This window comes from Malus domestica, chromosome 11 (assembly GCF_042453785.1).
Source record: "Malus domestica chromosome 11, GDT2T_hap1".
NCBI classification, from domain to species: domain Eukaryota; kingdom Viridiplantae; phylum Streptophyta; class Magnoliopsida; order Rosales; family Rosaceae; genus Malus; species Malus domestica.
This window is the reverse complement of record NC_091671.1, coordinates 11129194-11152488: the sequence shown is the minus strand read 5'-3', so window position 1 is coordinate 11152488 and position 23295 is coordinate 11129194. Positions and strand designations below refer to the sequence as shown.

The window sequence follows — 23295 nt, the reverse complement described above, 5'->3', positions numbered from 1 at the left end:
TATGTGTTTACACTAACTGCAATCACGACGGGGAAAGCGGTAGTGTAGGTGCTTCATGTGGTGGCGTTGTGTTGTGTCGGAGTGTGATGTACTTGCTCCGACGATGTGAAAATGTGTCTACATTTTGTACAAATACGTCTGAAGGAAAAACGTAGTTTGCATTACTCTTTTTATGAAAGTTTCACAGATAACATTGAAAAGCAGAAGATCAAACTCTAAATTGAATTCCCCAGATGCGAAACACATTCATTTAACTTGCAACATGAACATGGAAATTATGAAATTTGAAATACGATTATGTTTGACCACTGACCTAGTTCCGTTTTCAACTACTCTGTTGCTTGTGATTCCGCATTATCTGTTGTTGTATCTTCCTCGCGGCTTTGTTCCGGACTCCATCTTGTAACTGTGCGCTCGTCGACCGTGTAGTTCGCCAAACATGACGGAGAGGCATCATCATCACCATTCTTACTAATAGTAAGAACTAGCAATGTCTTTACAACCCCTAAACAAAGCCTTAAGGTGCAATGAACATCAGACCACACATTCAATCGCCCATTTGCTTCAGCATCTCCTTCTGATGACACGAGCACAGCATATTCAGAATGGACCAAACTCGGATGGTGACGGTAAGCAACAAAGTCCGCACCATATTGAAGTCCGGGTCTCACAACCCAATTTTTCGTTCGAAGGTGAGAATACGCCTTGTAAAATACAGGAAATCCCGCTTTTTCGGACTTCATGCACTGCCAAAGCTCTTGATCGTCCTTCGGGCGTTTGTCTTCGCCCGCTATCTTGAGGCATTTTAAAGAATAGCACAGGAAAAATGCCTCTTCCATGCCCAACTGAAACCACTGCCTATCCTTATCGGCATTAACAATCGGGTGGCCAAAGTAGGCACGACTGAAGAGAAGGGCTTGTTCTTCTTCTGCAGCAAGAAGTACGCTGCTCCCGCATAAGATTCCTCGGGCATCTGATTGGATTAGAGATGACTGAAGCTTCAATACTATCTTTGACATTGGATCTGCAAGTGCCTTAGCTTCTGCGCCTTTTCCTTTCCATCTAGGCCCCATTCGATCCTACAATACGATCAAACGGAATACATCACTACAAACAAATTGAAGGCCTCTAAAAGGACACCCATAATCCAGTTCACAACCATTGCTCAACGCACCCAACGATCGACTTATCGGCCCGAAAACCAACTTGGAATTCTCTCTTCTTAATTTGCTATAACCTAAAAATAAGATGAAAAAATGAAAAATTGGAAAGCATACCTTTTCGTAGCGAAGCTCTCTGGGGATGTGATTGTTCAAATAATCACACTTGTGAAGTTTGTCCTCGAGCTTCTGCACTGTGATCCTTCAAAGTTTTAAGCGGCGCCGTTTTGGTAATTGGCTTTCCTTGTACAGAATTGAGAATCTGCAACACAAGTGGGAGGGAGGACTGTCACTCAATTCGCTCAAACCCTTGGAGATTTCCGATTTGGTCGCTTGATCTTATTCGTGGGTCGTTTGAGACCAATTCGCTAGAACCTTGGAGTTGGAGAGATTGTGGCTGTTTGGCCGGTGCTGCTCGCGGCGGCGCCAAAATTACAGCGGCTCTGGGAGAGGACCTATTATCTCACGGTCACGGAAGAAGGCCTATTTTTGTTTTAAAATTTTCATTTCTGTTATTTCACGAAATGGTGAGTTTTAAGTGAGAGTCTCGTTTCTACTTCTCACCCACACTCATTAATTTTTTGTAATTAATTTTTTTTTAATTTATTCGAATCGATGATTGAAAATTTAAAAAGGCACATAAAAAGTAAAAATGAGTGTTAATAACACTACTTTTTTTGTTTGTATTATTTTCGAAGGAACCAATTTTGGTGAGATTATTGATTCAAAGTTTATATTTCTTGTAAGAATATTTTTCTTTCTACAATTAACATTCTAAAAAGAATTTTGGCAGGAGAGGAAACGGTATACCCAGTGGGTATTTACCCCCCCCCACCAAGGTCTAAAATATCGATATTATTCCGATATTTTCATCGAAATTTCCGTGTTTTTGGACTACCGATATTTCCAATATCATCGATATTTTAAACCTTGATAGGAACTTTATGTGGTACTAAGTCACTCATGTATCTTACCATGCAATGTATAAAATGTAAAATATTGTATTAATTCATTATATATAAATGATTATGGTGTGTTTAAACTTCTTTCATTAATTACTACATATTTTCTACACTTACAATGTTTGCCAGCTCGCTATATAATCAACTTAAATCAGTTAAATCCATAATGCAATGCATTTCCTTCTAATTTTTTGTGATAAACTAATAGATAATTGACTAAATAAACATCCTGCAAAGTTTCAATAAAAATTTCCAAGTTTTTCTTACAATTTCCGTGGTTTTTATTTAATTTTTATTAATATCGATAATATCCTGATATTTCTATCGAAATTTCCATGTTTTTGGACTACCGATATTTTAGACCTTGCCCACCACTATGCCTACCTAGTAGCTAGCGAACCTATGAGTAGGCCTATGATACTAATATATTGAACTCGTGTAAGAATCACATTCCAACAATGGACGGAAGAATTTGAGTGCAATACCAATTTATTAAACTTATGAGTTCAATATATTAAACTATGCGTGATAAACATATTGAATACATACCATAGCAGGAAGTTATAAGTATCAAACTCAACTGCCTGATTCTTATATGTAGATATCATACTCACTCAAACTACTAGAGAAGACATAATAAAAATCACATGGTTAAGCTTTACAAAACTTAAAAAAAACGTAAAAAAATGACAAATTTCTCCAAAAAAAAAAAAAAAAAAATCGAGTTGGAGAATTGAAAGCTTCAAGTTTAGATCCAGACCGTTGAACTAAAACTTGATGAACGAATAGACCATTTCATCTTAAGGGCACAACGCTATCATCAAAGCTAGCAAGTAAAGTCAATCGAGTATCATACTGGAATCTCCATTCGGAGGGCAAAACAATTTCACTTTCCCTAAAACTTTTACTCTTCATATTGTAGAGATGCAGCCTCACATGATTCGGGTGTTGTCTACTTAACTTCGAAGATTGGAGGATGAGCTCACCTGTGTGAATGGAACAGAAAGGGACGGGGTATCCGAATTCACTCCAAACAAAGGGAAATCTGAAAGTCTCCTTAACCCACACTTGATTTTCGTAGTCCTTCAAAATCCATAACCCCATCATATTTTGTTGTGTCAACTGCTCGTCGCCAATTAGCGCCAAACATCCAAACACTTCAACTATATTCCCATATGCAAAGTTAAATTTATGTATAGCACAATTATAATTGTGAGGAATTGTGATTACTTTGAATTTCTCATCTGCAATGTCGAAAACCACTAAGATATTTTGTGTGTCATGCATCCAATGTATGGCGCCATTGACACTCACACTTCTCCTATGAAACGGGCACTTGAAAGGATCAAAAGGGAGGTCATTAAGGTCTAACTCTATGCACCTCCATAAACTTGTACCTAATTTGAATATCTTGAACATAAAAGTCATAGCCCTTGTCATAGAATCACGAGGCTGAAACCTTTGCACTTGGAGAACTTTATATTCATTTGTAAGAGGACTAAACCCGAAGTGATGTGTAGAATGGGCACGACGGCAGCACCTGGGAAATGCATGTGGAAGAGCAATAAACTCCCGTGTTGAGGGATTTAACATGCGAAGAAGATTATCACGATTGGCTTGATTGTGATGGGGGAACACGGTATTCGAAGGGTAAAGGAAGACCAAGCCGTTGATACTCTCTACATTGTAGAGACGTTGATTGAAGGACAATGTTGGAAGGTTTAGAAGGTGCGTGGCAGCTGTTGGAATTCCTTCTTGGTTGATTTGCACAGAGAGGAAGTGTTGTTGCCTTGTGGATTTGTCCCAAGTAGTGAGGAGAAGGTGATTGAGCTTGTTACGGTGGAAGGTTTGATGGGCGTCGACAAAGGAAGGGCTGCGGACGAGAGAGGACCAAGACTTGCCTACGCATTTGAATCGCATGAGGGACTTAGACGGCAGCCTTGGTAGTATCTGATAGCATATGATTTCGCTTGGGAGCTCGGAGCCAGCTGATTCCATGTCTTGATCCATACTCTATATTTCCTTCTTAAGGGGCAAGTTACCTTACAAGTAATGAGTCACAACTAGTTTTGTAGTGGCCGATGGAGAAATTGGGAAATCTATAAAGTTCATATTTTATATCTGAATAATTGATAAATTCTAAGTTTGAATGTATTTCTATGTGTATGCCGACTATGTAGTTTATTTGTCTCACTTTACAAGGTTCAAATCCCTTAACAACTCCGTCGAAATTCGTGTAGCATGAAAGAGACTTTTTTTTTTTTTTTTGTGCTTTTCTTTAATGTATGTCAATTGAGATTTTTATAAACACCTAAATCTGAATAAAATTACAGAGAACATTACATGGCCGACTTTTTAGTGAAAGTAGTCCTTGATTAGCATAACTCCTCAATTGACGCAATACAAAGCTAATAAGGATTACAAGCCCTTAAAGAACAAGTTATGCAGTCCACCAGAATTTGAGAGAAATCCCAAAGGTTTTGTTTGATTAATATTGATTGAAAATGGAGTTTACATTGGGAGTCAATGCTTCTAAGGACATAAAATCAGCCTTGGAAAGGTTCAAGAGTCTTTGGAACAAACAATGACAATAATCGGATGTGAAATGAAAAGTTCGATTTTTATTAACCTAATTTAAAATGCGGTTGGAAGCCTAAACATCCTTGAATAAATAAAATCCCCCTTACATCTTAGAAAACTGTGTGTTTGAAGCGGCGCGTCATTCTCTTTCTAGGAATGTATCACGAGCCCAAATCGGAACTCGGACGCTAAATATGAAATTCCTGCTGAATCTCTTTGTCTTCTTCGCTCCATTTCATCTTCCATCCATTCGGCTCAGTGGCAAAGCCACTTGAGGAACAAGAAAGGCCCATGCCTATCCTGAAGTTTCCTCACTTTGTAGCTTTTGTTTGTGTGCTTTTGGTTGGATATTCTACATTTTTCGACTTGTGTGCTTTTACTTCCCGCTAGCTTTACTATGTTTTTCTAATCGACAAAAAAAAAAAGTGTTTTACAATAGTATTGTTATGAAACCAGAGCGTTATATCAACTATTCCTCAATTAGTTCACTATTTTGCATGATAGATTAATGTTATAAAGTGAAACCACGCATTCATAGAAAAGAGGAAGACTTTATATTGAAAGACAATTTACATAGCTGCAGTTTTAAGTCATAACTATTAATTTTTGTTCAACTTCAATGTAGGAACTTATAAAGAAGTTCGGTGCTTATAATATAACCATCTAAAATTTATTTTTTTTGTGACTCTTTTACTCTCTTTTGATTATAATTTTCATTCCACTACAAAAAATGAACATTTTTTTTTCTCCATTAGTTATATTATTCTCTCTCTAGTTTCTTTCATATGGCCTAGAGGCCCTTCCTAGTTTCAATTTCTGGTTCTGCCACTAATTCGGCCCTTTATTGTACATCATCAATTTGGTCCCGAACAATGAAAATCACATCAGGAACTTGGACGGCAGCCTTGAAAGCATATAATTTCGCTTGGAAGCTCGGATCCAGCTGGTTCCATGTCTTGATCCATATTCTAGATTTCCTTCTTATGGGGAAGTTATCCTTCTTACAAGTAATGAGTCCCAACTAGTTTTGTAGTGGCCGATGAAGTATGGGAATTGGGAAATCCGAAGTTCATAGTTTATATCTGAAGAATAGACAAGTTCTAAGTTTGAATGTATTTCTATATGCGTATGCTGACCATGCAGTCTATCTGCTTTGGTGAACTCGTTTGAAAACTCCAAAAAATACAAAAGTAACTTACTTCAAAATTCAAAAAATGAACAGTAATATTAATTGCAGGTTCATGGCCTTCCACTAGGTCACTATCTGTCACACTTTATCCAGTTCAAAGTTTGAACATATATCTATATGTGTATATTGACTATGCAATTTATATGTCTCACTTTATAAGGTTCGTTAATAACTTCGTCAAAATTCGTGTAGCATGAAAAAGACCTACTTTTTTTTCTTCTGAAATGTATGTCACTTGAGATTTTTATAACAACTAACCCAAATAAAATTACAGAGAACATTACATGGCCATATCAAGACCAATCAAAATTACAAGGTTCGATAAGATTAAACAGAAAGCAAAACAGAACACATACCAATGTATGCCATTTGATTCAGACGATCCAATAGGCCATCGCATCTCATCGTAAGGGCACAATGTTATCATCATAACAAACAACTAACTTCAATCGAGCATCGTTAAGAAATGCCCAGGGCAGGCCAATTTCACTTCCCCTAAAGCTTTTACTCTCCATATTGTACACATGCACTCTCACATGGTCCGGCGCTTCATGCACATGTAATTCTATAGATTGGAGGAGGAGCTCACCATTGTGAATGGTACGCAATGGAACGGGGCATCCTAAAGCCCTCCAACGAAGGGGAAATGTGATAGCCTCCCTGATCCACACTTGATTTTCGTAGTCCTTCAAAATCCATAACGCCATCATATTCTGTGATCTCACCAATTTCTTGTCACCTATTAGAGCCAAACATCCGCCCATCTCAACCACATTTCTCATTGCGTCTCCCATGGGGTAACCAATACGATGTATAAAACAAACATAATCTTGAGGAAGTGGGATCACTCTGAATTTCTCGTCTCCAATGTCAAAAACCACAACAACATTTTCTTTCAAATGCATCCAATGCATGGCCCCATTGATGCACACACTTTGCACTTGAAACGGACATTTGAGAGGTTCAAAAGGGAGATCGTTACGGTCTATCTCTAGGCGCCTCCATAAACTAGTACCTAATTTGAATATCTTGAACATAAAGGTCATATCCGTTGGAATTGAATCGTGAGGCCGGAACGTTTGCACTTGAAGAACCTTATACTCATTTGTAAGAGGACTAAATCCAAAGTGATAGGTAACGTGGGATGTACAGTATGCAGGTGAAGCATGTGGTAGAATAATAGACTCTCGGGTGCAAGGGTTGAATATGAAATTGGGAGGATCAAGATATGCTAGAGTATGATGACGAGATAAGTTGTTTGAAAGGTAAAGGCAGACCAAGCCATTCGTGCTTTGCGCATTGTAGAGACGATGATCACTGCCCATTGGTAGGTTTAGAAGGTGGATGGCGGGTGTTGGAGGTCCGTCTTGGTTGATTTGTGCAGAGAGGAAGTGTTGTTGCCTTGTGGCTCTGTCCCAAGTGGTGAGCAGGAGGTGAGTGAGCTTGTTCCGGTGGAAGCTTTGATGAGCATCGACAAAGGAAGGGTTGCGGACGAGGGAGGACCATGACTTGCATACGCATTTGAAGCGCATCAGGGATTTGGACGGTACCCTTGGTAGTATCTGAAACCATATAATTTCGCTTGGGAGCTCGGAGCCAGCTGATTCCATGTTTCTCTTCTACTTTCTTGGGCGATATCCTTACTAGTCACAAATAATTTTATACAGGCAGATTGTGAATGGAAGAACTTAAGTTCATAGCATAATTGCCGGATTCAAATTAGACAAAAATTGAAGAAACAACTGAAAAACGCTCTTGGCTAATCTACAGAGAGAGACTTACAAGTACGATCATCTCTTCAAGAACAGAAGTGAATTGCTCATCCCCTTTGAGAAGAGCTTAATACTGGGGAGGTTCCAATTTTTAGCTGGCCTTGCTTTCGGGACTTTGATTATCTGACATGATTGAGATGAGGGAGAAAGAGGAGGGAAAGTGAGAGTGAAGTTCGTCCTTGTGTTCGTCGGCGAAGGAGAAGAAAGGAGACGTCGGGGAGAGGAGTAGAAAATAATGATTACCAAGGGAAGGGAAAGGTTAATAAGAAAATTCATTAGTTTATTAATAAGAATATTTTAATAAAATAATGAGAGGTGAAGAGTTTACCGAGGTAAAAAAAGATAATTTTTATAATTAAAAGAAAAATATGAAAAGTATATAATGATATTTTAAAAGTAGGGTAAATTACATAGTAGCCCTTTAGGTTTGAAGTATATTTGCAATCTTATACAACATCTTTAAAACATTTCATTTTCATACCTCAAGTACTATTTTATTTCAATTGCATACAACCGTTACATTTTCCATCCATGGATCTGTTAAATGCTGACGTGGCTGCCACATATATGTCATGTGACTGCCAAATGTCTGCCACGTGGCAAATAAAATAATTTTTTAATTTTTTAAAAAAAAACCTGAAATTGAAAGGAAAAAAAAAAGGGACCGAACCCCTGCAACCTAGAAGAAGAAGGAGGAAGAAGAAGAGAAGAAGAAAGAGGAGGAGGAGGAAGAAGAAGAAGAAGAAGAAAAAAAAAAAAGAAAAAAAAAAGAAAGGGACCGAACCCAGAAGAAGAAGGAGGAAGAAGAAGAAGAGAAGAAGGAAGAAGAAGAGGAGAAGAAGAAAGAGGAGGAGGAGGAAGAAGAAGAAGAAGAAGAAAAAAAAGAAAAAAAAGAAAGGGACCGAACCCAGAAGAAGAAGGAGGAAGAAGAAGAAGAGAAGAAGAAGGAGGAGGAAGAAGAAGAAGAAAAGAAGAAAGAGGAGGAGGAGGAGGAAGAAGAAGAAAAAAAAGAAAGAAAGAAAGGGACCGAACCCAGAAGAGAAGAAGAAAGAGGAGGAAGAGAAGAAGAAAGAGGAGGAGGAGGAAGAAGAAGAAGAAGAAGAAAAAAAAAAAAGAAAGGGACCGAACCCAAAAGAGAAGAAGAAAGAGGAGGAAGAAAAGAAGAAAGAGGAGGAGGAGGAAGAAGAAGAAGAAAAAAAAAAGAAAAAAAAAAGAAGGGACTGAACCAAAAGGAGGTAGAAGAAGAAGAGAAGAAGAAAGAGGAGGAGGAGGAAGAAGAAGAAAAAAAAATGATCGAACCCCCTGCAACCCAGAAGAAGAAGGAGGAAGAAGAAGAAGATAAGGAGGAGGAGGAGGAAGAAGAAGAAGAAGAAGAAGAAGAACCAAAAAAAAAAAAAAGGGACCGAACCCAGAAGAAGAAGAAGAAGAAAGAGAAGAAGAAAGAGAAAAAAAAGAAAAAAAAAAAGTGGCAGACATGTTTTTTTTTTTAAAAAAAATTTATTTTATTTGCCACGTGGCAGACATTTGGCAGCCACGTGACATATATGTGGCAGCCACGTCAGCATTTAACAGATCCATGAATGGAAAATGTAACGGTTGTATGAAATTGAAATAAAATAGTACTTCAGGTATGAAAGTGAAATGTTTTAAAGATGTTGTATAAGATTGCTATAGACCTCAAATCTGAGGGGCTACTATGTAATTTACCCTTAAAAGTAGTAATAGTAATTCTCCAAATTAATTGTAAAATACTAAATGTATAATTACAAATACATTTATTTACAGATCAATCATTATTCTTTAACGAATTTAAAATGAATTGAACTGAATATTGTACTATTTATGTCTACTATTTGACAAGTGATACTAAACGTTACTAGCGAATTCCATATCCAAATTAAACCGCAAACTCAAACCATACTGTATCTAGGAACGTAAGATGGGTAAAAGGGGAAAGGTATTTAAATAATGACAAGTTCAAAGTTCGGATTTATCATTGAAGGGGCGTTGTTGTCTTGAAGAATTGACAACGTACAATCTTGTTTTCATCGCTGTGTGTGGACAATGCAGCTAAAGCTGCTTTGGTTAACTCGCTTGAAGAAGTCTACAAAATACAAAATAAGCTCAAGTTCTCTTATCATTTTGTTTAAATTTTTTGAACTTTAGAAAATGAAAAAAAAAAAAAAGCCAATCTAAATTACAAAATAATTGCTATTGCTTAAATAAAAGATTACAACTAAGAGGGAAAAAACTTAGCTCATTTCATCAGGATTAGGCAAGCCGCACTACACATCAAGACCCAGACTATTGCTACTAATGCAACCTACCCCTTTTCCCCGCTTAGAGCAATTGGAATGAGCCAGCTGAAATTCCTTTTGAATGGGTAGCTTAGCTGAAATCCCTATATCATTGATTGTACCAAAAAAAAAAAAAAAAACAGATTTGGTGCCTCATTAAATTAATCTTGATGATCCCATCACATCTCATCGTAAGGGCACAATGTTATCATCATAACTAGCGACTAACTTCAATCGAGCATCGTTACGAAATGTCCATTCGGAGGGCAAGCCAATTACACTTCCCATGAAGCTTTTACTCTCCATGTTGTACACATGCACTCTCAGATGGTCCTGCGGCTCATGCATACGTAAGTCTGTAGACTGGAGGAGGAGCTCACCATTGTGAATGGTACGCAATGGGACGGGGCACCTAACGCCCTCCAACAAAGGGGAAATTTGATAGCCTCCCTAATCCACACTTGATTTTCGTAGTCCTTCAAAATCCATAACGTATCTCGTGATTTCATCAATTTCTTGTCACCTATTATAACCAAACATCCACCTACCTCAACAACATTTCTCATTATTTCTGCCGTGGGGTAACCAATACGATGTCTAAAATAAATATAATATTGAGAAAGTGAGATCACTCTGAATTTCTCATCTCCGATGTCTAAAACCACTACAACATTTTATTTCCTATGCATCGAATGTATGGCCCCATTGATGCACACACTTCGCACTTTTATTAAACTGGCACTTGACAGGATCAAAAGGGAGATCGTTAAGGTCTACCTCCAGGGTTCTCCGTAAACTTGTACCTAATTTGAATATCTTGAACATAAAGGTCATATCCGTTGGAATTGAATCATCAGGCCGGAACGTTTGCGCTTGGAGAACCTTATATTCGTTTGTAAGAGGACTAAATCCAAAGTGGTACGTAACGTGGGATGTACGGTATGCAGGTGAAGCATGTGGTAGAATAATAGACTCTCGGGTGCAAGGGTTGAATATGAAATTGGGAGGATCAAGATATGCTAGAGCATGATCGCGAGACAGGGTGTTTGAAAGGTAAAGGCAGATCAGGCCATTGGTGCTTTGCATATTGTAGAGACGATGATCATTGGATACTGGTTTGGAAGGTGGATGGTGGGTGTTGGACTTCCGTCTTGGTTGATTTGTACAGAGAGGAAGTGTTGTTGCCTTGCGGCTTTGTCCCAAGTGGTGAGGAGGAGGTTAGTGAGCTTGTTACGGTGGAAGCTTTGATGAATATCGGCAAAGGAAGGGTTGCGGATGAGAGAGGACCAAGACTTGCAAACGCATTTGAAGCGCATCAGGGACTTGGACGGTAGCCTTGGGAGTATTTGAAAGCATATAATGTCGGTTGGGATCTCATCAGAACTAGATTCCATGTTTCTCTTCTACATTTTTGGGCTATATCCTTACTAGTCACAACTAATTTTATACAGGCAGATTGTGAATGGAAGAGCTTAAGTTCATAGTTTATAAAAGTAAGAAGGCCAAAAGGGCGAGAAATTTTTAGTTGTGATGGGAACACAAGTGGTAAACTACGTGTTTTAATAGGAATGATGAGAAATTTTATTTTTTAAGTTATTAATTTTTTAACATACATATTCCACCATTTATTTAGTGACACGTGGTGTACTACTCCGTGTATTGGTCACACTGAAAAATCTCTCCAAAAGCAAGGGTCTTTAAATAAAGACAAGTTCGAAGTGTGAATTGATCATTGAATGGACGTTATTGTCCGGATGAATTGACGATGTACAATCTTGTATTTACCACTGTGTGGGGACAACAATGCAACTAAAGCTGCTTTGGTTAACTCGCTTAAAAAAGTCCTCAAAATACAAAATAAGCTCAAGTTCTCTTATCATTTTGTTTAATTTTTTTTGAAAACTTCTTTTTTTGTTTTTTTTTGAAAACTTCATTTTGTTTAATTTTTTGAACTTCAGAAAAAGAATAAAAAGCCAATCTAAAATTACAATATAATTGCTATTGCTAAAATTCATTAATAAATTCGTCAAAATTCGTGTAGCATGAGAACTATTTTTTTTTTTAATTTTTTATGAAATGGACGTCACTTGAGCGCCCTAAGACCCAAAAAGGTAAATTAGAAAAATGAGATTTTGATAAACAACTAACCTAAAACAAATTAAAGAGATCATTACGAGGCCATATCGAAACCAATCAGAATTACAAGGTTTGTTATGATTAAACAGAAAGCAAAGCAGAATACATACCAATTTGGAAATTAAAAAACTATAATAATTTAGCACAACTGAGGCAGCCTCATACTTAACAAAGAAGTTAGAAGAACTAGGGGTTTAACGCAATTAGAAACAAAAGGCTCTAAAGAGATTTTCTAGTATACTATGATACGTTCTATACTATCGAGTCTTTAACAATGATAATGATTAAAAGTTGAGTAGTACAGAATTTTCGAGGATAAAGAGGAAGGATCGATCCTGTAAGCCAAAGTACGACCAACTCCTTGATTAGGGAGAGCTGCGGTGAGGAGTTTAATGTATGCCAACTGTTGTTCATCTATTTACTTATTTCATTATAATTAGAGAGTCAGATTACAACTTGTATAATATTTTCCAAGTTCTACAGAAGAAGACTGTTTTTTTATACGATAAGAAACAAAATTTTGAATATAGACTAAACATTAGGTAGCTTAATCTTGACAATCCCATTACATCTCATCGTAAGGGCACAATGTTATCATCATAACTAGCAACTAACTTCAATCGAGCATCGTTCCTAAATGTCCATTCGGAGGGCAAGCCAATTTCACTTTCACTAAAGCTTTTACTCTCCATATTGTACACATGCACTCTCACATGGCCCGGCGGCCCATGCACACGTAATACTGTAGATTGGAGGAGCAGCTCACCATTGTGAATGGTACGCAATGGAACGAGGCATCCTAACGCCCTCCAACAATGGGGAAGCATGATTGTCTTTCTAACCCACACTTGATTTTGGTAGTCCTTCAAAATCCATAACGCCATCATATTTTGTAATGTCATCAATTTCTTGTCCCCTATTAGAGCCAAATATCCATCCACCTCAAGTACATTTCTCATTACTTCTCCCAAGATACGATGAATAAAACAGATATAATCTTGAGGAAGTGGAATCACTCTAAATTTCTCATCTCCAATATCAAAAACCACTACAACATTTTCTTTCCAATGCATCCAATGTATGGCCCCATTGATGCACACACCTTGCACTTTAAACGGGCACTCAAGAGGATCAAAAGCGAGGTGGTTAAGGTCTATCTCCAGGCGCCTCCATAAACTTGTACCTAATTTGAACATCTTGAACATAAAGGTCAAATCCGTTGGAATTGAATCGTGAGGCCGGAACGTTTGCACTTGGAGAACCTTATACTCGTTTGTAAGAGGACTAAATCCAAAGTGATAGGTAATGTGGGATGTACAGTATGGAGGTGAAGCATGTGGTAGAATAATAGACTCTCGGGTGCAAGGATTGAATATGAAATTGGGAGGATCAAGATATGCTAGAGTATGATCGTGAGACAAGGTGTTTGAGAGGTAAAGGCAGACCAAGCCATTTGTGCTTTGCGCGTTGTAGAGACGATGATCATTGGACATTGTTGGAAGGTTTAGAAGGTGGATGGCAGGTGTTGGACTTCCGTCTTGGTTGATTTGTACAGAAAGGAAGTGTTGTTGCCTTGTGGCTGTGTCCCAAATGGTGAGGCGGAGGTGAGTAAGCTTGTTACGGTGTAAGCTTTGATGAGCATCGGCAAAGGAAGGGTTCTGCACAAGAGAGGACCAAGACTTGCATACGCATTTGAAGCGCATTAGGGACTTGGACGGTAGCCTTGGGAGTATCTGAAAGCATATAATTTCGCTTGGGAGCTCGGAACTTGATTCCAAGTTTCTCTTCTACTTTCTTGGGCGATATCCTTACTAGTCACAACTATTTTTATACAGGCAGATTGTGAATGGAAGAACTTAAGTTCATAGTTTATAAACGTAAGAAGGCAAAAAGGGCAAGGGTCTTTAAATAATGACGAGTTCGGAGTTTGGATTGATCATTGAATGGGCGTTATTGTCTTGAAGAATTGACAATGTACAATCTTGTATTCATCGCTGTGATAATGCAGCTAAAGCTGCCTTGGTTAACTCGCGTGAAAAAGTCCTCAAAATACAAAATAAGCTCAAGTTCTCTTATCATTTTGTTTAATTCTGTGAACGTCAGAAAAATAAAAGAAAGCCAATTTAAAATTACAAAATAATTGCTAGTGCTAAAATAAAGGATTACAACTTAGAGGGAAAAAACTTAGGTCATGAAATAAGAGAATAGGTAAGGCAGACTAGGGGGCCAATGTAAACCTACCTCTGTTCCCCACCAGAATCTTTAGCTGCACCATCCGTGTTTACTTAACCCGGTTTGGAAGAGGAAACCGCCACAAGACCTCTAGTATCCTAGGAGTGAAACTAGGGGGCCATGTAAATCATGAGGGCGATCCCAACCACCATTAAAAATAAAATCTGAGACCAAAGCACGCAAACGATATGAAATAGGTAAATGAAGTCCCAATTGATGAACAACCGGCACGTCCAACCACTTTGAATGCCAAAATTTCACCTGATCACCTGAAAGAATAATCCAGTTTGACCCATCAGGGATAGCCAATAGAATTGAAACGTTGTTTTTTTGTTGACAATGGGGCATAAAAGCCCAAGAGAAAAGGAAACTAGTAACCAGCAACAAGAAGGATGAGCTTGCTAAAAAAAGATTGGACCCAAACTGCATGATAAACCCAAACGAGCCAAATCATTTGCAACAAAGTTCCATTCACTATAAATATGACGAATTTCACAAGACCATTTTTTGCATAATAGCACGATAATTCAATACTAAACCTCCCATAGAGTGATTATCCACTTTTGCATTTAAAATCAATTGTACTGCAAGAGCATAATCCGATTCTATATAATTGAAAAATCCTTATGTTGAAACACAAGTCGGTTTTTTGAGTTCAAAGTTTCCAAAAACAAATCGTAAAAATTGTATCATTTAGTAAAGAAGGCAATATTTTCCAATCTCCCATCAGTTGCCTACTGATAAAAACATATATGAAAGATTAAATGTCACGATCCAAATTCTTTAAATGTCACGATCCAAATCCTCGCCTATAAATACCATTTGTCGAGGGCTTACAAAACCTTCTTGCTCTCTGGTCCACGCGTTCTCTACTCCTCTCAAATCCCTTTGTATTATTCAATGGGGCAATTCGAGCTGCAAACATCTCTAGACCATTTGAACTCAAAATAGCATTGCTTTTGAATCACAATTCATTTTATTGTAAGTGGTAAAATTAGTTTCCTCCAATATCTTTTTTGGTTTTTGAGCAATTAATTGATTTTGGATAAAATTAAGGTTATTGAAATCTGACATATCATTCCTAATTTTTTTTAATGTAATTATGACAAAAATAAAGATAACATAATAATTATCTTGTTCACACACTCCAAAAGTAAAGAAAGACTGTGCCGTTGATGCTCTCTGCATTGTAGAGACGATCATAGGACAATGTTGGAAGGTTTAGAGGTGCGTGGCGGCTGTTGGATTTCCTTGTTGGTTGATTTTGAAGAGGAAGTGTTGTTGCCTTTTGGCTTTGTCTCAACTGGTGAGGAGGAGGTGAGTGAGCTTTATATGGTGTAAGGGTTGATGGGGCGTCGACAAAGAAAGGGTTGCAGACGAGAGAGGACCATGACTCGTGTACGCATTTGAAGCGCATCAGGGACTTGGACGGCAGCCTTGGGAGTATCTGAAAGAATATAATTTCGCTTGGGAGCTTGGAACCAGCTGATTCCATATCTTGATCCATGATTTGGATTGCTTCCTTCTGTTCAAGTTATCCTTACAAGTGATGAGTCACAGCTAGTTTTGTGGTGGCCGATTTAGAATGGGAATTGGGAAATCTAAAGTTCATAGTTTTTATCAGAAGAATCGACAAGTTCTATGTTTGAATGTATTTATATATGTATATGTTGACTATGCAGCTTAGCTTCTTTGTGAATTCGCTTGACAAGTCCAACAAATACAAAAACATATTATCTTATTTCAAAATTCAAAAAAATGAAAAGTAATACTACTTACAGGTTGATGGCCTTCCACCAGGTCACTATCTGTCTCACTTTACCCGGTTCAAATCCATAAATGCAGCATGAACGTAGAAGGATGCAACGTTACAAACGTATACCCTCGAAGATCCAAGTTTTCTGAAAACAACTAGAGTTTGAGAGAAATTCCAAAGGTTATTTGATTAATTATGAATTAATGCATTACATTACATTAGCTAGCAGCCACACAACTCAAACAAACTTAATCACAACTTTGGGGAAGCCCAGGGGTTTTTAGGGAATTAAAAAAGATATTCATCATACATAAAATGAAAAGTTCGATATTTATTACAAACTTAAAATGTTGTTTTGGAAACTGAAATGACCCCAATGGCTAAAATGAGCTATAAGTCACAACAAAACGGTGAGTTTGAACCGAGTCGTTAAGCTCTTTTTGGAAAGATATCATGGGCCCCAAAGCGGAGCTCGGATGCCTACTCTATAAATTTGTGCTTGCGTTCTTTTGTCTTTCTTCATCCCATTTTGTCTTTAATCCACTCACCATTTGTTCTACATTAGGTAGTTTAGCCAAAATCCCCCTCCCTATATCATAGTACATAAAAAAAAACCTTTTGAGCCTCAACAAATTAATCTTAACGATCCCACCACATCTCATCGTAAGGGCACAATGTTATCATAACTAGCAATTAACTTAAATCGAGCATCGTTCAGAAATGTCCATTCGAAGGGCAAGCCAATTTCATTTCCCGTAAAGCTTTCTCTCCATATTGTACACATGCACTCTCACATGGTCTGGCTGCTCATGCACACGTAACTCTGTAGACTGGAGGAGGAGCTCACCATTGTGATTGCTACGCAATGGAACAGGGCATCGTAACGCCCCCCAACCAAGGGGAAACATGATAGCCTCCCTAACCCACACTTGATTTGGTAGTCTTTCAAAATCCACTACGCGATCGAATTCTGTAATTTCACCAACTTCTTGTCACGTATTAGTGCCAAACATCCATCCATCCGATCAACTCCATTTCTCATTACTTCTCCCGTGGGGTAACCAATACGATGTGTAAAACAGTTATAATCTTGAGATCACTCTAAATTTCTCATCTCCAATGCTATAAACCACCGCAACATTTTCTTTCCCATGCATCCAATGTATGGCCCCATTGATGCACACACTTAGCACCTGAAACGGGCACTCGAGAGGATAGATCGTTCAGGTCTACCTCTAGGCGCCTCCATGATGAACTTGTACCTAATTTGAATATCTTGCACATAAACGTCATGTCCATTGGAATAGAATGAGGACGGAATGTTTGCACTTGGAGAACCTTATACTCTTTTGTTAGAGAACTAAATCCAAAGTGGTACGTAACGTGAGATGTCCAGTATGCAGGTGAAGCATGTGGTAGAATAATAGACTCTCGGGTGCAGGGGTTGAATATGAAATTCGGAGGATCAATATATGCTAGAGTATGATTGCGAAACAAGTTGTTTGAAAGGTAAAGGCAAACCAAGCCATTGGTGCTTTGCGCATAGTAGAGACGATGATAATTGGACATTGGAAGGTTTAGAAGGTAGATGGCGGGTGTTGGACTTCCATCTTGGTTGATTTGTACAGAGAGGAAGTGTTGTTGCCTTGTGGCTTTGTCCCTGGTGGTGAGGAGGAGGTGAGTGAGCATGTTAAGGTGAAAATTTTGATGGGCATCGTCAAAGAAAGGGTTGGGGACGAGAGAGGACCAAGACTTGCATGCGTATTTTTGAAGCGCATCATGGACTTGGACGGTAGCCTGGGAGTATCTGAAAATATATAATTTCTCTTGGAAGCTAGGAACATGTTGAAGTGTTGAAGTGTATTTTGGCCTTTAGAGTCAGCTACCATGTTCTCTAGGGATAGCTCTAGGCACTAGAGTAATTAGTCTTTTTTCCTTGATTTAAGGGATGTGATTGATTGGTGCAAGTTGTTTTTTGTAGGAGTGTGCTATCCACACACCCCTTTTTACTTCTCACACACCCTTTGTTAATTTCTGTCCGTTGATCTTCTTCAATTCATTCGATCCAACAGTTGAAAATTAGAAGGGTGTGTGAGAAGTAAAAAAAGGTGTGTGGATATCACATCCCTTTTTGTAAGGTGTAGATTAGGCTAGCTTCTCTTTCTTTCCCCTCTTTCTTCTCATATATATCTGGACCCCTTGTACATTAAACTCATGAAATACATTACAAATTAAAGCCATAATTTCTATATGGTATCAGCGCAGGTTCTTTTGTAACCTGTCTTTGCCATTCTTGTTGCTGCGAATTTTTTCTTTCAAAGTCTAAGTCATGGCTGAAGAAAGTTCTGTGAACCATGATGAGGAAACCCAGCATAGTCTCTCTCCAAACTTCTTAGACGTTGAGGTTAACACCAATCAACGTTTATGTTCAGTTCTCTTAAACGAGTTCAATTATCTTCCTTGGTCCTGAGCTGTTTCACTAGCTCTTTGAGGCAAAGGAAAGTTAGGGTTTGTAAATGGAAGCGTGGAAGCTCCAGACCGTTCTTCCTCTACATACGATGCATGGCTCTGCAAAGATCAACTTGTCATGTCCTTGCTGCTCAACACCATGGAGCAACATGTTGCTGAAATTTTTAGCTACTCCAATTCCGCACATGATCTTTGGAAAGCTTTGCAGGATATGTATGGAAATCAAAACAACTATGCGCGGGTCTTCCAATTAAAGAAGGACATTGCTAGTGCTCAACAAGAAGGGAAATCGTTTGTTCAACACCTTGGGAGTCTCAAAGCCATGTGGAATGAGTTGGATGTATATCTCTCACATACCACAGATCCTACCATTCTCTTAAAACGAGCTAAGGAAGACAAAATTTATCAGCTGTTAGGGAGTTTGAGCTTTGAGTACGAGGACCTAAGGAGTCACATCTTGACGAGTCAAGACCTACCTACCTTCAACAATGTTTGTGCAACTATACATCTTGACGAGTCAAGACCTACCTACCTTCAACAATGTTTGTGCAACTATCCAACGAGAAGAAGCAAGGAAGAAGGTTATGAATACTGATCACACCCCCAGATTGACTGACACTTGGGCATATGCATCAAATTACAAGAATTTAGAAGCCAAGGTATACAAGGGAAGAAACACACATCTAAAATGCAAATATTGCAATGGTGTTGGTCATGTGGAAGACAAGTGTTGGGAGCTTTATCCTGAACTTAAGCCTAAGTTCAGCAAAGATGGAAAGATGATACCAAGGTCCTCACATCAATTTCAACCTTATTTCAAGGCACAACTTGCTAATGCTCACCTTCTTACTATTTCATAAGGATCCATGGAGTTCACTGCCAATCCATTATCATTGATCAATGAATTTGCAGCTTACCTACAAAGTAAGGGACACGAAGGAGGCTCACATGGTCAAGGCAATGAAGAGGGTAGTCACACAGCTATGTTGGGACAATTTGATAGCTTTCTTGCTAGAAATGAGAAAGTTCCAAAGGGAGAAGTATCAAGTATACTCAAAGCCTTCACTACTGCCCTATTAACTAGTACTGAAACTGATTGTTGGATAATTGATTCAGGCGCCACAAATCATATGACAAACAAAGTTACAAATTTACATCATTTAAAAAAAATTTCAAGTCCCTCGCATGTGTCTGTTGCAAATGGAAAAAATGTCTTAGTTTTGGAAAAAGGAGAAATAAACTTACTCTCTTAAAAAATACCTTCCACTGCCCTCTATGTACCAACATTTCCTTTCCAACTTTTGTCAATTGGAAAGATCACCAACATTCTAAACTGCCGTGCTATTTTCTCACCAAATAATGTGATGTTTCAGGATGTTCTCACCATGAAGATGATTGGTGAAGGGGTCTTCATAAATGGACTTTACTACCTATGCAAGAATGCCTGTTTCACTCAGGCTCTTCAAGCTCAATCGAAGTCTATAGATGAAAACCAATTTTGGCATAGGAGATTAGCTCACCCTTCTGAAGTTGTCTTGTCTAAACCGTTTCCAAATTTTTGTAACCCTTATCCTACTTGTGATACTTGTCAATTTTCTAAGTTTACTAGGCTACCTTTTAGTAATTCAATGTCTAGGACAAGTAAACCTTTTGAAATGGTGTACACCGATGTATGGGGACCTGCAACTGAATCAATGGAAGGGTTTAAGTACTTTGTTCTATTTCTTGATGATTTCTCTCGAACAAGTTTTCTATATCTTATGAAATCAAAGAGTGAAGTCCCAACCATTTTCAAAGATTTTCACATGCATGTTAAAACACAATTTCAATCAAACATTAAGGTTTTAAGGTCAGATAATGGCACTGAATTTCTATCCAACAACATGCTTCAATACATAAGTTCTCAGGGTATCATACATCAAACCAGCTGTGTAGGGACTCATCAACAAAATGGAGTAGCTGAGAGGAAAAATAGAGATCTCTTGGAGAAGACTCATGCTCTCATGATTCACATGCATGTTCCAAAGAAATTTTGGTCATTTGCCATCCTTACTGCCACTTATCTCATAAATCGACTTCCAAGTCGTGTGCTAGGGTTTAAATCTCCCTATGAAGTTCTCAAGGGGAGGAAAATAGATTTGACACACCTCAAGGTGTTTGGTTGTGTTTTTTTTTTGTTCACATCCAAACCTTGAACCATGACAAACTAGATGCTAGGGCAACCAAGTGTGTGTTTATGGGATACTCGGCCACCCAAAAGGGATACAAGTGCTTCAATCCAGTCACTAAAAAGTGCACAGTTTCAAGAGATGTGAAGTTTGAAGATGACCGTCCCTATTTTACAAGTCAGGGGGAGGATTTAGTTGACATGTTCCCACTCCCTCAAAACTTTAATCATCCGATGTTGGAAGAAAGATCAGCCAGTATGAGTCTAGATTGTGAAGAGGTACAAACTGACCAAATTATTGCTAGTGAGAGTGAAGAAGAGCCCTACTCTGATCATTCTCAGTCCACTACAGAGTCTTATGTGATTAAGAGAAACCCTCATCGAATCAGAAAACCTCCAGCTTGGTTGCAAGACTATGTTACATATGCCTCACGGCATCCTATCACTGAATGTATCAGCTTTAGTAAGTTCTCAACATCTCATGCTGCATTTCTTAGTGAAATTGATAAGCACTGTGAACCAAGAAGCTTTCAAGATGCTTCTATTCTCCCACAATGGAAACAAGCCATGACAGAAGAGTTTCGTGCATTGGAAGAGAATCACACCTGGAGTCTAGTTTAACTACCACCAGGAAAAAACGATGTTGGAAGTCGTTGGATTTACAAGACAAAATTCAAAGCTGATGGATCTATTGAGAGACACAAGGCTAGACTTGTTGCTCGAGGTTTCACCCAAACCTTTGGAGTAGATTATAAGGAAACATTTGCACCGGTGGCCAAGATGAACTCAGTCAGGGTTTTACTTTCAGTTGCAATCAATTGTTGGTGGTCACTCTACCAAATGGATGTGAAGAATGCTTTCCTTCACGGAGAGTTGTAGGAAGAAATGTATATGCAACCTCCTCCAGGCTATGATGGTTTCAAAGGCAACATGGTTTGCAAATTGCACAAGGCAATATACGGATTTAAACAATCACTAAGAGCTTGGTATGCCAAGCTCAGTTCTGTTCTGGAAAATGCTGGATTCCTGTGAAGTAATGCTGATTCTTCGTTATTTGTGAGAACTGGTACCAGTGGGAAGTTGGTGGTCCTCATCTACGTTGATGATCTTATCATCACTGGAGATAGTACCGTGGAGATTGAAGCACTAAAACTCTCACTACATCAAACTTTCGCTATCAAAGATTTGGGGAGGTTAAAGTATTTTTTAGGGATTGAAATGGCAACATCTTCAAAAGGAATGTTTCTACATCAATGGAAATATGTATTGGACTTTCTTCAAGAAGCAAAAATGCTTGATTGCAAGCCTGTTATCACTCCCGTTGATTGTAACTGAACCTTAGCATAGATAGAGAAGCCATGCATGATGTAACCTACTATTAACGATTAGTAGACAAGCTCATATACCTCACCATCACTCGTCCAGATATCCCTTATGCAGTGAGCTTGGCTAGTTAGTTTATGCACTCTTCCACTGTTGATCACCTTAACATTGTTAAGAGAATCCTTCGTTATCTCAAGGGTTCAATAGGGCAAGGAATTACAATGCACAACAATCAATCCATTGTCATTAGTGGCTACACAGATGTAGACTGGGCAGGTAATGCAATTGATAGGAAATCAACCACAGGCTATTATACATTTGTTGGTGGAAACCTTGTCACATGGAAGAGCAAGAAGCAACAGGTAATTGCTCGTTCCAGCGCAGAGGCTGAGTATCGAGCCATGGCAACCACTGTTTGTGAACTCATTTGGCTTAAAGGGTTTCTTTCAGACTTAGGGTTTTCTAGTTCTACTCTTATGTCACTTATGTGTGATAATCAGGCAGCCATGCATATTGCTGCCAACCCTGTGTTCCATGAAAGAACCAAACATATTGAAGTGGATTGTCATTTCATCAGAGCTCAAGTTCAAACTCAAATCATCCGGACCATGTTCACACGAAGCCATGATCAATTAGCAGATCTCTTTACAAAGACATTGGCATCCACTCAGTTCCATCGATTATTAGGCTAGCTTGGCTCAGTTAACCTCCTCGATCCAGCTTGAGGGGGAGTGTTGAAGTGTTGAAGTGTATTTTGGCCTCTAGAGTCAGCTACCATGTTCTCTAGGGACTAGAGTAATTAGTCTTCTTTCCTTGATTTAAGGGATGTGATTGATTGGTGCAAGTTGTTTTTTGTAAGGTGTAGATTAGGCTAGCTTCTCTTTCTTCCCCCTCTTTCTTCTCATATATATATGGATCCCTTGTACATTAAACTCATGAAATACATTACAAATTAAAGCCATAATTTCTATAGAACCAGATTCCATAATTTCTGTTCTAGCTACTTTGTTGGGAGATATCATCACAAGTCACACTAGTTTTATAGAGGCAGATTGTGAATGGAAAATCTGCATAGTTTATAAACATAACAAAGGCCAAAAGGGCTCGGGTTCTTAAATATTGACAAGTGGGAAGTTTGATTTGATTATTAAAGGGGTCTTGACAAAGAATTGACAAGGTACAATTTAGTATTCATGGCTATGTACATGCTGACAATGCAGCTAAGCTGTATTCATTTACTCGCTTGAAAAAG

General features: G+C 38.4%; 5 protein-coding genes across 6 annotated transcripts; 1 reads left to right on the top strand and 4 right to left on the bottom strand.

Moving 5' to 3' along the window:
- Positions 1-139: 139 nt before the first annotated feature.
- LOC103413017 (tRNA-splicing endonuclease subunit Sen2-1) lies at positions 140-1686 on the bottom strand. The gene is made up of 2 exons (XM_008351516.4): positions 1278-1686; positions 140-1079 (listed from the first exon to the last, which is right to left on the bottom strand). The coding sequence occupies exon 2, from the start codon at positions 1071-1073 to the stop codon at positions 330-332; it is 744 nt and encodes a 247-aa protein (XP_008349738.3). The 5' UTR covers positions 1074-1079; positions 1278-1686; the 3' UTR covers positions 140-329.
- A 1231-nt stretch (positions 1687-2917) lies between these two features.
- LOC103447928 (F-box protein At1g30790-like) lies at positions 2918-4132 on the bottom strand. Its single transcript, XM_008387154.3, has one exon. The coding sequence runs from the start codon at positions 4130-4132 to the stop codon at positions 2918-2920; it is 1215 nt and encodes a 404-aa protein (XP_008385376.2).
- A 2065-nt stretch (positions 4133-6197) lies between these two features.
- On the bottom strand, positions 6198-7907 carry LOC103447840 (F-box protein At4g19940-like). Of its 2 annotated transcripts, none has more exons than XM_008387043.4 (2): positions 7674-7907; positions 6198-7534 (listed from the first exon to the last, which is right to left on the bottom strand). In XM_008387043.4, the coding sequence occupies exon 2, from the start codon at positions 7499-7501 to the stop codon at positions 6293-6295; it is 1209 nt and encodes a 402-aa protein (XP_008385265.2). In that variant the 5' UTR covers positions 7502-7534; positions 7674-7907; the 3' UTR covers positions 6198-6292. The 2 variants fall into 2 exon arrangements, with proteins under 2 accessions (XP_008385265.2, XP_017191226.2); XM_017335737.3 differs by having other exon boundaries at positions 6198-7530; positions 7674-7894.
- A 4761-nt stretch (positions 7908-12668) lies between these two features.
- Positions 12669-14371, bottom strand: LOC139189429 (putative F-box protein At5g62660). The gene is made up of 3 exons (XM_070808378.1): positions 14338-14371; positions 14125-14186; positions 12669-13883 (listed from the first exon to the last, which is right to left on the bottom strand). Exons 1-3 carry the CDS (start codon positions 14369-14371, stop codon positions 12669-12671), a joined length of 1311 nt encoding a protein of 436 aa, XP_070664479.1.
- A 4042-nt stretch (positions 14372-18413) lies between these two features.
- Positions 18414-22735, top strand: LOC139189428 (uncharacterized). Its single transcript, XM_070808377.1, is given in 5 exon segments — positions 18414-19007; positions 19060-19212; positions 19466-19600; positions 22220-22456; positions 22544-22735. Coding segments are annotated over 5 exon segments (1311 nt in total).
- The last annotated feature ends 560 nt before the right edge of the window (positions 22736-23295 follow it).

Bases quoted from the DNA above. Each gene is read 5' to 3' on its own strand.
- LOC103413017 (XM_008351516.4), bottom strand. From the start codon at position 1,073: ATGGGGCCTAGATGGAAAGGAAAAGGCGCAGAAGCTAAGGCACTTGCA.
- LOC103447928 (XM_008387154.3), bottom strand. From the start codon at position 4,132: ATGGATCAAGACATGGAATCAGCTGGCTCCGAGCTCCCAAGCGAAATC.
- LOC103447840 (XM_008387043.4), bottom strand. From the start codon at position 7,501: ATGGAATCAGCTGGCTCCGAGCTCCCAAGCGAAATTATATGGTTTCAG.
- LOC139189429 (XM_070808378.1), bottom strand. From the start codon at position 14,371: ATGGTGCAGCTAAAGATTCTGGTGGGGAACAGAG. The intron at 14,187-14,337 runs GTAGGTTTACAT...TGACGTTCACAG, and splicing joins GATTCTGGTGGGGAACAGAG to AATTAAACAAAATGATAAGA. The intron at 13,884-14,124 runs GTTAACCAAGGC...CCAAGAAAGTAG, and splicing joins TTGAGGACTTTTTCACGCGA to AAGAGAAACTTGGAATCAAG.